The sequence below is a fragment of the Balaenoptera borealis genome, assembly GCF_965194805.1.
Source record: "Balaenoptera borealis genome assembly, chromosome: 2".
Lineage (NCBI taxonomy): Eukaryota > Metazoa > Chordata > Mammalia > Artiodactyla > Balaenopteridae > Balaenoptera > Balaenoptera borealis.
The window spans coordinates 161,685,917-161,699,444 of record NC_138867.1 but is presented as its reverse complement, the minus strand read 5'-3'; the positions used below and the strand labels follow the sequence as shown (position 1 = coordinate 161,699,444).

Sequence of the window (13,528 nt, the reverse complement as noted above, 5' to 3'; positions counted from 1 at the left end):
TCCTCTGCTCAATCCTCAGGGGCCCCTTTGTCAGCTGAAGACAGAAAAGTCTGCACTCTGCGAGCCGAGAAGAATGCAGGAGCAGAGACAGGGTGCAGAGAAGCCTTAGCAGGCTACCACATGGGCTCCTGCTCTGAGCCAGTGTCAGCGGCCACCACCACAAACCAGGGGGGAGCTGGGTTTTTTGAAACTGAAAGCAGCAATCTGTGGCTTCCCAAAGAGCCTCCTGCCTGGGGTCTCAGGAGGCAGGATAGAGAGACCCAGGAAGACCTGCTCCCTGAAGCAAGAACAGGATGGAGAGTCAAGCAGCACGCACCCTGCCCCGAGGTTCACATGCTCCTTTATTCCCAGCCCTTTCTGTCCCCAGGGGGGTCCCTTACTGCTCAATGTTTTTCTGTAACAGACTTCTAGGGTCGCCAGTGCTCACACTTAGGCCACTACCCCTGTGCTAGGCACTCCTGCTACCCAGGAAAGGTTCCAAAGGCGGAACAGCTCCAGGGGGTGCCAGGGATCAGAGCAAAAACTGGAGAGGCTGGGGATGAAGGAGTTTGGGCACAGTCCCTAAAGCATCTCAGTGGTTGAGCTTCTGTGAGAAGGCACATCCCCTCTCTCTCTCTCTGTGTGTGTGTGTGTGTGTGTGTGTGTGTGTGTGTGTGTGTGTGTGTTGGAGCGAGGGGGTCCCCAGAGGAGGCAGCTAGGGGGAGGGCCTGAGGCTGGAAATGGGGAGTGGCGTGCGGCCTCTGAGCAAAGCACAGGCACTTAGCCCTTGAGGTTTCTGGGAAAGCTAGAGTCACAAGGGCCTCGAGATAAGGCAAGTGTAGCAGCAGAACCCAGGTGCCAGGTCTTTTCTCAGAACCTATACTTCTTCACGAGGCCAGGCCTTCCATGCTGAGGTAGGAGGGATCCTGGCCAGAAGGTCGGCCAGCAGCCCTGGGAGGAAGGTTGCTGCGATGGGGGCTCTGCTGCCATGGAAATGACTTCATTTCCTTCCACTCAAATAGCCTACTGACTGGGTTCCTGCTCTGCTGAGGAAAAGGGTCGTTGACTCTCCCCAGAAGGTGTTCAGTTCACATCCCAAAAGTCCCTCTCTTCAGGCCCTGGGGAGGTGTAGCAGCTCCTGAGGGCGCTCTTTCCTGAGGCTGGCTGCCAGAAGTGTGTGGGGGGGGGGGTTCCTGAGAGTTCCCGGGTGCTGGTTGAAGTCCCCAGAGAATGGTCATGCAGGTTGGGGAGTCAAGTAGGTGGAGAGAGAAGGTCGGGGGCAGAGAGCCCCTTCCTGAATCCAGAGCTCACAAGGTTCCCCCCCCATTTCCAGAAACTCTCTCTTCCCCCACACCAGCCCACATGGCCCCGTACCGGGAAACCGGGAGCCCAGAGCACCTGTGGCCGCAGAGACACTGGCACGCAGCCCTCGGAGTGGGCGGGGCCGGCTGCAGGCAGATGGGGACGCGGTGTGCTCCCGGGAGGCCTCGGGCTGAAGGTGGCCCTCTGAGAGAAGCGGCCCAGCTTGGCCAGGAAGGTTAGAGGCGGGGGAGAGCAGCCTAGGGCGCCCCCTCGGAGCAGTGGGAGTGGGAAGAGGCGCAGGGGCGGAGGGAAGCCGCGACGGGAGGCGAGTGGGCTCTCAGCAGAGGCCAGCTTAGCCCGCGGGAGCTGCCTCGGAGCAGGGGGCGGGAGGGCAGTGCCGCCCCGGGGCTGCCGGGCTTCGCGGATCGCGGCTCTCCGCACACGGCTCGCAGGGCCCTGTGACTCTGTATCCCCTCCCTCACCCCGCCCCCCTCGCGAGGCCGCGCCGCTGGGTGGCCTGTGTGGACGGGCACAACCCCATCGCCCGTCCCTCCCACACCCGCCTCTGCCCACCCGCCTGGCCCTGCGCAGCTTGCGGCCCGGGGGCCTCGAAGGTCCCCGCGCACTCAGCCAGCGGCCTCTGCTGTGTCTGCTGCTGCTGCTGCTGCTGCGTCTGCTGCTGCGGCCGGGAACCCGCGTCCAGACCACGCCGGGCACCTCCAGCACCCCGAGTCCGCGGGAGCGCACGCGGGCCCTGAGGCGGGACTTCCCGCTTGTGGACGGGGGGCTGCAGTGTGTGCGGGCTGGTGGGGGCCGGTGGGGGCCTAGCCTGGCCCTGGGCAGGGGAGGAGGTCCGGAGCATGCAGAGCTAGTGGGGAGGCTCCCTCACACCACCCCTGGATGTCCTCTCCATCATCTATGGATGCCCTTCCCCTTCTCTGTCATCCCCTCCCTGGTGGGAACCCCTCAGCCCAGGCCTCAGCTGCTCCTAGTATAGTCTGTGTGACAGTGTGAGGTGGGGGACCCCCCGGCTGGCCCAGGCCAGGCAATGTGTCCTGCCTGATCCCAAGACCTAAGGAGCCCACCCATTTGCCTTGACCTCCCTCCAGCCACAACGACATGCCCCTGGGTCCTGAGGCAGTTTTACCACAATGGGCTCCAGGATGTTAATCTGTGCAATTTCAGCCATGGCCAGACCAGCTTGGACAGGCTGAAAGACGGTCTCGTGGGTGCCCAGGTACCAAAGGGACACACAAGGTGCCACCATGGCTGCTGGGGAATGTGGGGCAGTTTGGGGGCCTCAGAGACCACAGGTGAGTCACACTGGAACTAAGTTACCATAGTGGCCTAGAAAGTGCCATGCCATGGATGCTGGGGGCTACAGGGGTCACAGTGAGCCAACCTGACGGGCATCCGAGTACCACAGAAAAAGCAACGCATTCCATGTGACTTCTGGGCACAGTGAGTGCTGTGCCAGCTGAGGAGGCTATGAGAAGCCCAAGGAGTTCCAAAGCCCAAACCAAGCCCTGGCCTTCCCTCAGTTCTGGTCAGCCTACGTCCCATGCCAGACCCACGAACGGGATGCTGTGCGCCTCACCCCGGATCAAATTGACCTCATCCGCCTCATGTGTGCCTCCTATTCTGAGCTGGAGCTTGTGACCTCACTTAAAGGTAGACGGGGGACTTCCCTGGTAGTCCAGACGTTAAGACTCTACGCTTCCACTGCAGGGGCCTCGGGTTTGATCCCCGGTGGGGGAACTAAGAGCCCTCATGCTGCGCGGCACGACCAAAAAAAAAAAAAAAAAAAAGGTAAACAGACTGGTGGTGGTAGGTGCTAGGGACTTCAGTAAGCTACCCCTGCCTCTGAAAATGATCATCTGACCTACCTGCCCCCAGCTCTCAACAATACCCGGAAGTTGGCTTGCCTCATTGGTGTGGAGGGCGGCCACTCACTGGACAGTAGCCTCTCCATCTTGCGTACCTTCTATGCGCTGGGTGTGCGCTACGTGACACTCACCCACACCTGCAACACGCCCTGGTGAGCGCAGTGCAGATGGTAAGGGCCCAGTGAGGCAGGGATCTGCCCAAGATCACGCTGGGGCCCAAAGCAAGTTTACCCCTGGGATCCGCCCTGAACCTGGGGTGGGGAGGGGAATGGAGGTTCGCAGAACAAGACTGAATCCCCAGAAGGGCCCTCCTACTGCCAGGCACAGCCCAGTTTGGGTCCCTCCTCTTGCACCAGGGAGTTGCAGGTGTAGACGGTTCGACAGAACCTCTTTCTAGGCTCTTGTAGCCAAGTCATGGCCACCAGTCAGACTGCCTCCTGGCCATCCTGCAGGGCACAGAGCTCAGCAAAGGGGATCCACCCCTTCTACAGCAATGTCAGTCGGCTGACCGGCTTGGGCGAGGTAAGGACCCGGGTTCCATACCCTGCCCCACATGAATGTACAGCCCCGCCTGTTCCCTCCAGATAAATGCACACAAGGTAAATGCAGCCCTGATGCCCTCTCCCCATCCTGTCCCTGCAGAAGGTGGTGGCAGAAATGAACCGCCTGGGCATGATGGTGGACTTGTCCCATGTCTCGATGCTGTGGCACGGCGAGCCCTAGAAGTGTCACAGGCACCTGTCATCTTCTCCCACTCAGCTGCCCGGGGTGTGTGCAAGAACACTCGGAATGATCCTGATGATATCCTGCAGCTTCTGGTGAGAGACTGCCCTGGCCCTCAAACCTAAAGCAAGAGGTTCAAACCGGGAGCCCTTGAACCCGAGCCTCTTCTCCCTCAATTTCCTCAAACCCCAGGTTAAGTATCTTCTGCCCCCAAAACCCACGGTCCACAGCCCCTGAACTCTTGAGCCCTAGCTGGGGGTCTAGGTGGTAAGATACTCCACCACACCCGGAAACCCAGGGCCAAGACACCACCCAGACCAGGGCTGCGGCTCCTCCATTCACACAAACCCAGAGAGGAGACGACTCTGACCTCAACACCTTCCTCACAGGGGCCGAGAGAGTGAACAGGCAGCTGGCTGTGCTGGGGGCCAAGCTGACTGTCCACCGGTCCGCCCCTGCAGAAGAAGAACGGTGGCATCGCGATGGTGCCCTTGTCCGTGCGGGTGCTGCAGTGCAACCCGTTAGCCAACGTGCCTACTGTGGCAGGTGAGCCTCACCCTGGGCTCTCTGAAAACTCTGATTTGGAGCTGAAGCTGGGTCCAAACTTGGGGAGGACTTCAGAAGAGCCCCAGTGGCTTGACCCTCCTGTTGGCAATAGGTACAGCTCCCAAAAACCCAGTAACGGACGGTACACAGCACCTTGGTGCCATGTGGAACTGGAGCCACGGAATCAAAACTGCGGTACTGATGGGTAGCAGGGAGGCTGTCAGACACAGAGCCCGGGTGCTGCCCATCTGTGCCTCTGCAGGGGCTCCTAAAGCGCACTGCCCCTACCTCTGGCCAAGGGACTGGACAGCTCCTTAGGTCTCTGGGGTCTTCATCAGTTGTACTCTTGTTCCTCTCTCATCCTCCACACCCGGGGAAAGGAGCCCCCACAGGTTCTCAAGGAGACTGGGAGGCAGGGTGAATCGTGGGTGGGAAATGGCCCAAACAGGGGGCTCTGGGGTCCACTCCAAATCTGAAGTCCAGTCTAGAGCCAGCTGGGATCACTTCAGATCAAACCTCAGGGCCCTCGAGTTGGTACTCTCGGTGCCAGGCCACGAAGGAACTGGACTGTTTGGCCTACAGGCTGCAAAAAGGGGAATCAACAGAGGCCAGTCATCACCCCCACCCCTGCCCTGGAAGCCCCACACTGCTGACTTCCCATTCTTCAGATCACTTCGACCACATCAGGGCAGTCACTGGATGCAAGTTCATCGGGATTGGCGGAGATTATGACGGGGCTGGCCGGTGAGTGCTTCCCCATGGCTTGTCTCGGGCTGGCTGGGCAGCAGTGGGGCTTTCACAGCCACCGTGCCCACCACACTGTGGTCCTCATGGCCTTGACCATAGCCTCAGGTGTGCTGGCCCAACTGGTATCTCCCCTCTCCCAGGGTCTGCTTCCTGGGCTCTCCTGTCTGCTTGGCCCTACTCTAGGTCATCATATTTGTCTAAAACACCACACAGAGCTCATCTGCCCAGCATCTGCGCCCATCCAGTGCCAGCAGACCCACGGCCTCTGAGCAGACTCTTCGCAAGGTCTGGGCTGGGCTGACCATCGTCTCTGCCTGCAGCTGGGTCTGTGCATGCAGGGGGGTCAACCCAGTTCTTAAAAAGCTTTTCTTCTCTTTATAAATGGAGGCAAAAATTGCATTCAGTGAAAGGCATAGATCTTAACAGTACAATTCAATGAGTTTTGACGAATAGTCGAGGCGCTCTTGGGGCCTTCCTTTGAAGGATGAAGAGCAGGAGTGAATCATTTACTCTCTCCAAGTCTCCATTTTCCATATCTGACCAGGGCTGGGGTTCAGTGGACCCTGGACACATAGGGCTCTGGTTCTGACTCAGGACCAGGGAACAGGTCTGAGGCCCAATAGCTGGCTGGCTGGCGGCCACACAGGTTCCCACAGGGGCTGGAGGACGTGTCCATATACCCGGTACTGATAGAGGAGTTGCTGAGGCGTGGCTGGAGTGACGAAGAGCTCTGGGGTGTGCTTCGAGGAAACGTGCGGCGGGTCTTCAGACAGGTGGAACAGGTATGCTGGGCTGGGCAAAAGAGTAGCTCTGAGCAGGTGGTCTGAGCAGGTGTACGTGGGGGTGCTGTGAGAGGTGCTGCCCGCTGACTGCCGCCTCCAGGTACGGGAGGAGAACGAGGGACAGAGTCCCTTGGAGGATGACTTCCCAGATGAGCAGCTGGGCAGCTCTTGCCGCTCCGTCCTCCCACGTCTGCATCAGAGAGAGGATCTGGCTCCAGACCAGAAACTAACCAGAGCTGCGGTTCGTGGGAATCCCATTTTGTCACCTAAGTGGTCATTCTCAAAATCTTGCCCCCACATGGGCCCAGGCCTCACAGTTATTGCTGCCTTCCCAGTCCTCATTGTTTGGCTCTGGTGATCCAGTTAATCCTGCCAGATGTCACTTTGGCAGCCACAGATACCCCCCAAAGTTTCCTTGCATGCGAGCACAAACATTTCCTATGTATTATTCTCTTCTGATAATTCTTTCAATGTATCCCTTCTGGCTTTGTGCAAAGCGATTCTTTGTTTTGTACACGGGGACCACATCTGGGAAAACATCGCCGCACCCTCATAAGTGACAGGGGGAGACCCGAACTGGCCAAGCCATGACAGGAGCTCGCCGCTGCTGAGCTCTACAGATCCCGCCCCTTCCACACAGTTCGCCAATTCCGCGGCGAGCTCATCTTTCTTGATGTTCTTCCCTTAGGAGACGTGTACAATGCAGCAGGATTCTCAACCCGTTCCCCGTGGTCACTTGTGCTAGATGGAGCTTTGCAGTGTTCTGTGCCGGCCGTGGGCCGCTGGTGGAACACTGTGTGACAACTGCCTGCACAGGACTTCAGGGTTCATGAAAAAATGTCTGTCTTCCCAGCCTGACGCTGCTGAAAACCACGCTTTCCAGAGAAGGAGAGAGATCCAGCTGGTCCACACCTGCATACACATTTGTTGACATGTGCAGAGGACAGCAGGCTCTAGCAGGACCCACATCAGCCTAAATTCAAGAACTCCGGTGCCAGCCCTTGACAGCAGCTGAAGGGGGCTTTACAAGAGATGCAACCTCGAACCATACCCTAGGCTGAATCAGAGGTGCTGTTGGAAGAAATAGGCCGTTGTGTCACTTTCCCGAAGAGTTTGGCCACGAGAAAAGTCCCCCAGAGCCCAGCACTGTGGGAGAGGCCTCACCCACAGAGCAGGGCAAGTGTCCCAGGCAGGGTGCCCCGCGCCCGGCACCCCGCCAACGCAGCAGGAAGGTGCCCCCCCCACGCCCCAGACAACGGGAGCTCTCCCTTCCTCAATAATTGAGCTTCTCATCCAAAAGAGGTTCTCTTCCCACCCAAACATTAGAGCTTCTAAATATTTCAGGATCCCTGGGTTGTAGAGGGTCACTCGCCGTGCCCTTTGGATAAATGAAGCCAACGTCAGCTGCTTCTGGGCTGGCCTTGAACAAAACCATCAAGATGGAAAATCTCTGCTCCTGCCCTTCCTCCCGTCACCCCCCGTCAAGCCTTTCCTGCTGCATGCAATGACCCGGCTCTTTTGTGAGCAGGTGAAGAACACCCACGGTGCGTGCAGTTCTGTGGTCCCTGCAGAGATGAGGTGGGTGCGGGGGACCCTCAACCATGCTGGCCTCTGCTGCCATCCCCAGGGCCCTTGATGTGGGCTTCAGCACAGCACAGCCAGCCTCAGGAGGCCTGTGGGACCACTGGGGCCCCGGTGGCGATCCCCTGGATGTTCCTGGGAACGCTCCCACGACTCCAAGGCCAGTCCTGCCAGCACCCAACTCCACCAAGCTGGCACTCCTTACCTTTTCCGGATTCCGTTCGCAGCTCCCTCCTCATACGCATTCTCAAAGCTTCCAAGAGGGGTGACCCCACTTCTCTGCTACAACTCCACCCTGAAGGCAGCCCCCGCCTGACAGCACCGCCCGCCCCCCCCCCCCCCGGCAGGGCAGCCCTGAGTAGCTGCCCCTCCACGTGCACTGTCCGTTCCCAGGTCCCACGCCAGCCCGCCGAGGGGTGGAGCCTCCAGGAGAGCCGCTGTCCTGCTCGCACTGCCCCAGCATCACCACCGCCACTTGCCGCCACTCTGCACTTGCCTCCTGTGTGCTTCCCCACCCCGTCCCCTGCGTGGGTCCCCCGCTGCGCGTACACAAGCCTGTGCAGAGACAGAGCACAGCCACCAAGTCTGAGCCTCGCCGCTGACGTCTGTGCTTGGAGAGGCTGGAGGAAGCTGCTCCCCAGTCGGCTTCACCGCAGGGTCCTGGTACCCAGTCTGCCTCCAGCAGGGAGGTGATGGGACCCCACGGAAGGATGCCCAGAAGCTCTCCCGGCCCGCGGGGTCTGGGGCTGTTCAGCTCTCTAATGCTGGGTCCTTCGGAGATAAAGTCTTCAGTCACCTGCCTGGGCACCCCATCCCCTCTGAAGATACAAACTCAACCTCCTCCAGGGTCTTGGCCTGGAGGGAGGAGCCGCCCAGGGTCAAAGCCCATCCCTCTCTCTTCCCACCTCTAGACCTGTGGGAAGGGCTCAGGCTAAACTCCCGGTGCCTCTTCTCTCAAACCCTCAAATGATAAGAGAAGAGGTATGTCTGTCCACCTTGCAGGGTCCTTACTCCGCCTGCCAGTAGGCGACATGGTCCTGGAGGTGCTTCTTAAACTGCCAGTCTCACTGTCTTAGCCTCAGAGTTACACACGCCCAGGAAGGACCCCGGGTACACGGCGTCCCGTTACTCCCAACTCTACTCCTGAGCGTCAGGGTTAGCTGACAGCAGGCGACAACCCATTTCAGGGATTTCTCATTTCCAAGGGCTCTTGAATGCAGAAAGAGCCCTAAGAGTCAAAGGAATTTGGCTCCAGTGGTGAAGTTACAAGTCATCTGGCAAACACTTACAGCTGGAGGGCCAACTAAGCACCCCCTTAAATCTCACCACACAGACTCTGCTGATCCGGGCTGGCCGGTGTGGTTCTCCTAAGGTTGCTTGTGCTATCGATCATCTTGCTGTACCTCCCAGTTAAAGATACAGCCTTAGGAAGATGGCTGGACCCAGACCATCAGGCAATCATATTTACCCATTGACCTACCCTCTTCCTCCCTCCTTCCTCCCTCGCTTTGGAAGCTTTAGCGAAACATATTTCACTTCCCACTTTACAATGAAATCATTAGCCTCTAAATAATGCACCTTGCATGGATAGGAGGGCAGGCAGTCTGCACACACACCTGTGCTGGTCGCTCTGCCCAGTGAAAGGGAGGAGCAGAGTATTCCCCAAGGGGCTTTCTCGGAGCTTCGGAGGCTGAAATTTGAGGGTTGACGGGGTGTACACGTCAGGAAGTGAAAGAGAGAGACTCCAGCTGCGGGAGAGGAGGGGAGAGACTCTCAGTGGTCTTCCTAGGTAGTGAGCTGTCGGAGCGAGTGGCATTCCTCCCCATCTCGCCCATGAAACTGTAAACACAGCACACGTCTCTGTGTCCTTTTCCTAACAATGGATTATTTTTTAAAATCTTTTAACTCTGTGTGTTGTTGTACAGGAGGGTCACTGAGGGATATATTTGAGGCTAGGACCCCTAACTCCATGAATAGCAAAGTTAATATCTGATGCAGCCAGGACGTTGCAAAGCCTCTTGGGACCCCAGGCACCCAGGATCGCTGTGCACGGAAGAGCCAGCTGCCCATTCGCTGCTCATCCCCCTGCAGGCTCCCCTGTCACTTGCTTACCTGGCCTCCTGTCTGTATGTTCCCTGTTGCAGCTCACGGTGCTTGACTAACTGAGCCCGAAGCATTCAGAGCCTCTTCTGCTGGGTGCTCAGAGCACTGATCCCAAGAGCTGCACCACCAAAACAGGATTCTAAGGGTCGACAAAATGGGAAATCTCGCAGTTTATCCTCTTTCTAAGGACCCACTGTACTTTTTGTTAGTAAAGCCTCTTAGATAACCTTTAAGAAAGACACCTGGGTTTTTTTCCAAACTCACTCAACTTTTCCCATAATGAAATTTTTATTAATATCCCGCAGACTTGTGCTTCACAAAAGCACTCAGGAAGTCTTTTCCAGAAGCGTATAGGTCGTGTCTGCAACAGTAGTTCTCGTGCAAATGCAGCAGTGAACTTTGCGTGACTGTTTCAAGGATGTTTAATGAAAGCCAAGGGCATGATTCCTAAAATGCAATTCAGTGAAGATAATTATACAAGGAAATAAACTAATATGGTTCAAGTCATTGGCCTTCTGGTAGACCAGTGAGAGGCATCTGCCTCAGACTGCCTACAGGGGTGGATGGGGCGGGGGACCTTGGATGGTCACTCCTAAAGGGCACTCCTCTCCCAGACTTTGTAAGTACTAAACAGCCCACAATTCGAGGTTAGACTCTCAGAGGGAAATCAAAAGCACTGTTATCTTGCTTTAATAATTGAGGATAGGATCTATATGCTTTGGAGAGGAGAAAAGCAAATGGCAGAGATGCCATCCAAGTAGGAAACTTGGTGAGCTAATCAGTATTCTCCCCTGAATGGAAGTCTCTATCCTCCTCCAGGACTGAGGCAGGGACGGACTTGCCTGAGGTCATATAGTGAGTTGGTAAGAGGAGAAAGTCACATCCAGTTCCCAGACTCTGTTCAGTGATTACTCACCCTACCAACAACCCAAAGACCACAGCTCTTCTTGAATATCTTGAACTGAGTTGTGGGCTTGTAAGGTGCCCAGAAGTTTTGTATGGTTTTGTTTTATTTCTAGTAAGTAGCTGGAAGTCTGAGACCACGGTTGATGCACAACCAGAGGAAAGGGAAGGAAAAGAGGAAAAAGTACATGAAGTGCGTCCTCCTGAACTCTTGCTATTTTGGTTTCAAACTTCACTTCTCCGTACTCTAACCATGAAAATACCGATGGTCATGGTGATGGCAGTGGCTGTGATTTACTGAGCACCCACTCTGTACTCTGTCCCGTCTTAAGCAGGCTCTCTTGATTCTCATGCTGGTTCTGTCTCATTTTTCTGACTTTTAAACCTTGGAATGTCCCACCCACTCCTCTTCTCCATCCTCACTCACTCCCTTGATGATCTCATGCAGCCCCAAGATTGTTAATGAACTACGCACTGATGATCGTATCCCAGCCCCGGCCTCTCCCGGGGCCCCAGATGCTCACACGCCTCTGTCTACCCATCACCTCCACTTGGGTATCCAACAGACTACTGCTGCTTAATGCGCCTGAAGCCAAATTCTTGGTTCCTGCACCCCACAACCAAAGGGTTCTCCTTTCACCCAGTTCTCCGTTTCAATATGTGACAACTCCAGTTTACCCATCGTTCAGGACAAAATCTTTTTTTTTATTGCAAAAGTGTTGTTTCTTTTTTCTTAAATTTTTATTGGAGTAGAGTTGATTTACAATGTTGTGTTAGTTGCAGGCTTACAGCAAAGTGAATCAGTTATACAGATACGTATATCTGCTCTTTCTTAGACTCTTTTCCCGTACAGGCCATTATAGAGTATTGAGTAGAGTTCCCTGTGCTATACAGTAGGTCCTTATTAGTTACCTATTTTATACACAGTAGTGTGTACGTGTCAATCCCAATCTCAGGACAAAATCTCGAGGTGTCTCTTTGTGTCTCACTATTCACCCAACCCACCCCTCATACTAGCTCATCCTACAGGTTCTACCTACAGAATATTCCAGATTCTGACGGTCACTTATCACCACGACCACTGCTGAAATCCAAGCTCTCTTCCTCTCTCACCTGGAGATGCAGTCACCTCCGACCTGGTCTTTTGGCTTCTCCACTTACAGTGTTGTTGTTTTCTTTATTGGAGTATAATTGCTTTACAATGTTGTGTTAATTTCTGCTGTACAATGAAGTGAATCAGCTATAGGTATATATATATCCCCTCCCTCTTGGACCTCCCTCCTCCCCCCCATCCCACCCTTCTAGGTGGTCACAGAGCACCGAGCTTACAGTCTTAAAAGCTACTTTCCACTGAACAACCAGAGTGGTCTTTCTAAAATATACATCAGGTCATTTCTCTGCTCAAGGCCACCAGTTGTTTCCCATCTCACTTAGAGTAACCCTGCCAGGCTGTATGATCCAACCAGCCCCTGCGTGCGTGCACACACACACACACACACCCTCTCTGCCCTCTTCTCCTTGACCCCCACTTTCCCACCCCTCCAGCCACACAGAGCTTCTTCATGCTCCTTGAATTTGCCAAGCACTCTCCCACTCCAGCACCTTTGAACTAGCTCTTTGCCGTACCTGGACATCTATATGGCACCTCATTTTCTTCCAGGTTCTGTTGAAGTATCATCTTATCAAAGATGCCTTCCTTGACTGTCCTTTAAGAAAAGTCATCCCCACATGCATACACTGTCTCCCCTACCCCTCAGCCCGGCTTTATTTTTCTTCTAAGTATCATAACCACCTGACACAGATGTCATTGCCGTTTTCCATCTTCCCATGTTAGACTATTAACATCCGAAGAGGAGAGACTGTTCTGTTTACTGCTTGATTTCCAGCACCTAGAATACGCCAGAGTATGGATTTATATGTTTATATTATTTGTTAAATCAATGAGTGCAGGTACCGTGATCCAATTTTACAGATGAAGAAACAGAGACTCTTAGAAGCTGATTACCTGCCAAAGACCAGTAAGCGGTAAGTTCAACCAGTAAGTTCATCAGACACTGGAGTCTTTGCCTTGGTGTCCAGTCCCCTGTGGTGCCACCACGTCCATCACATTCACAACAATAAGGCATCTCCTTCTCCCGACCTCTCTTCTGCTGCTTCCGGGAAACAAACTGCTCTCGGGAGGTGTGGTGGGGAAATGCACAAACCAGCAACAGGCAGAGAGAAGTACAGGGTGTGTGCGGTTTTATTGGTGCCACACACCCGGCCTCTTCTGTCTCTTGTAATCGAGTTGCTGAAATGTGTACGGCTGGCCCAGATTCCAGGGCACCTACTCCAGAGGAAAAGCGGGGCTTGCAAAGGAGGCTGGAGATGCCCACAGCCACTTTGCTGAGCCTCATCACACGCGCTGCTCAGGCTTCTGGATTAATCATGAGATGTGGAAAAGAGCAGGAAATCTACCTCCGTAACTGCAGCTCAGCTGGGTTCCTTAGGACATTTCCCAGCAAGCAGAGTGATCCCCGCTTTGCCAGTACTGCAGGCCCATCATTAAGCCCAAGATCCGCCATCCCCTCCTGGGAACAGAGTGCCTGACTCGCCCTCCCACCAAGACCTGCCGGGGGAGCCAGTGGACGCCCCTGACCCAGAGCTGCCAACAGATGCCGCCGCCCACCTGGCTGCCACAGGATGGGGCCGGGAGGGACAGGGCAGCTGGCCCCAGTCCGGCTTCCCGCTCCCCCTCCCCCGCCCCTCCCCCCCAGCGCTGACTCCCCCCAGCTCTCGTCAAACAGAACCAGCTCTGCTACTTACCAAGTGTAGCACCGTGGGCACGTTATTTAATCCAAGCCTCGGTTTCTGCGTGTAAAGTGGGATCAAGATCACGCTGACCTCCTAGGGCGGCTGTGAGACTGACCGAGACGAGGTCTACATGGCAGCCAGCACAGTGCTTGACCCGTAATGGAGCCGGGTAGGTGGCAGCTG

At 55.5% G+C, this 13,528-nt stretch overlaps 1 protein-coding gene across 39 annotated transcripts in view; it reads right to left on the bottom strand.

Annotated features, from left to right (window-relative positions):
* LOC309623767 (uncharacterized protein) overlaps positions 1-13,266 on the bottom strand; it is a 238,852-nt gene extending 225,586 nt beyond the window's left edge. For 2 of the 39 annotated variants that reach the window (XR_014241584.1, XR_014241585.1), the window contains exons 1-4: positions 12,345-13,050; positions 9,659-9,788; positions 9,163-9,294; positions 8,096-8,317 (exon numbers count right to left, since the gene is read on the bottom strand). Coding sequence is in view for 2 of the 39 variants with exons in the window: in XM_082380955.1 (XP_082237081.1) it covers positions 8,096-8,317; positions 9,125-9,294; positions 9,659-9,723 (457 nt within the window). In the remaining 37 variants the exon portion in view is untranslated. Of the gene's footprint in view, positions 1-4,724; positions 6,817-6,992; positions 7,037-7,751; positions 7,870-8,095; positions 8,318-9,124; positions 9,295-9,658; positions 9,789-12,344 lie in introns of those variants that run through there. The other 37 variants (XR_014241588.1, XR_014241589.1, XR_014241600.1 and 34 more) reach the window with 34 other exon arrangements.
* Positions 13,267-13,528: the final 262 nt, after the last annotated feature.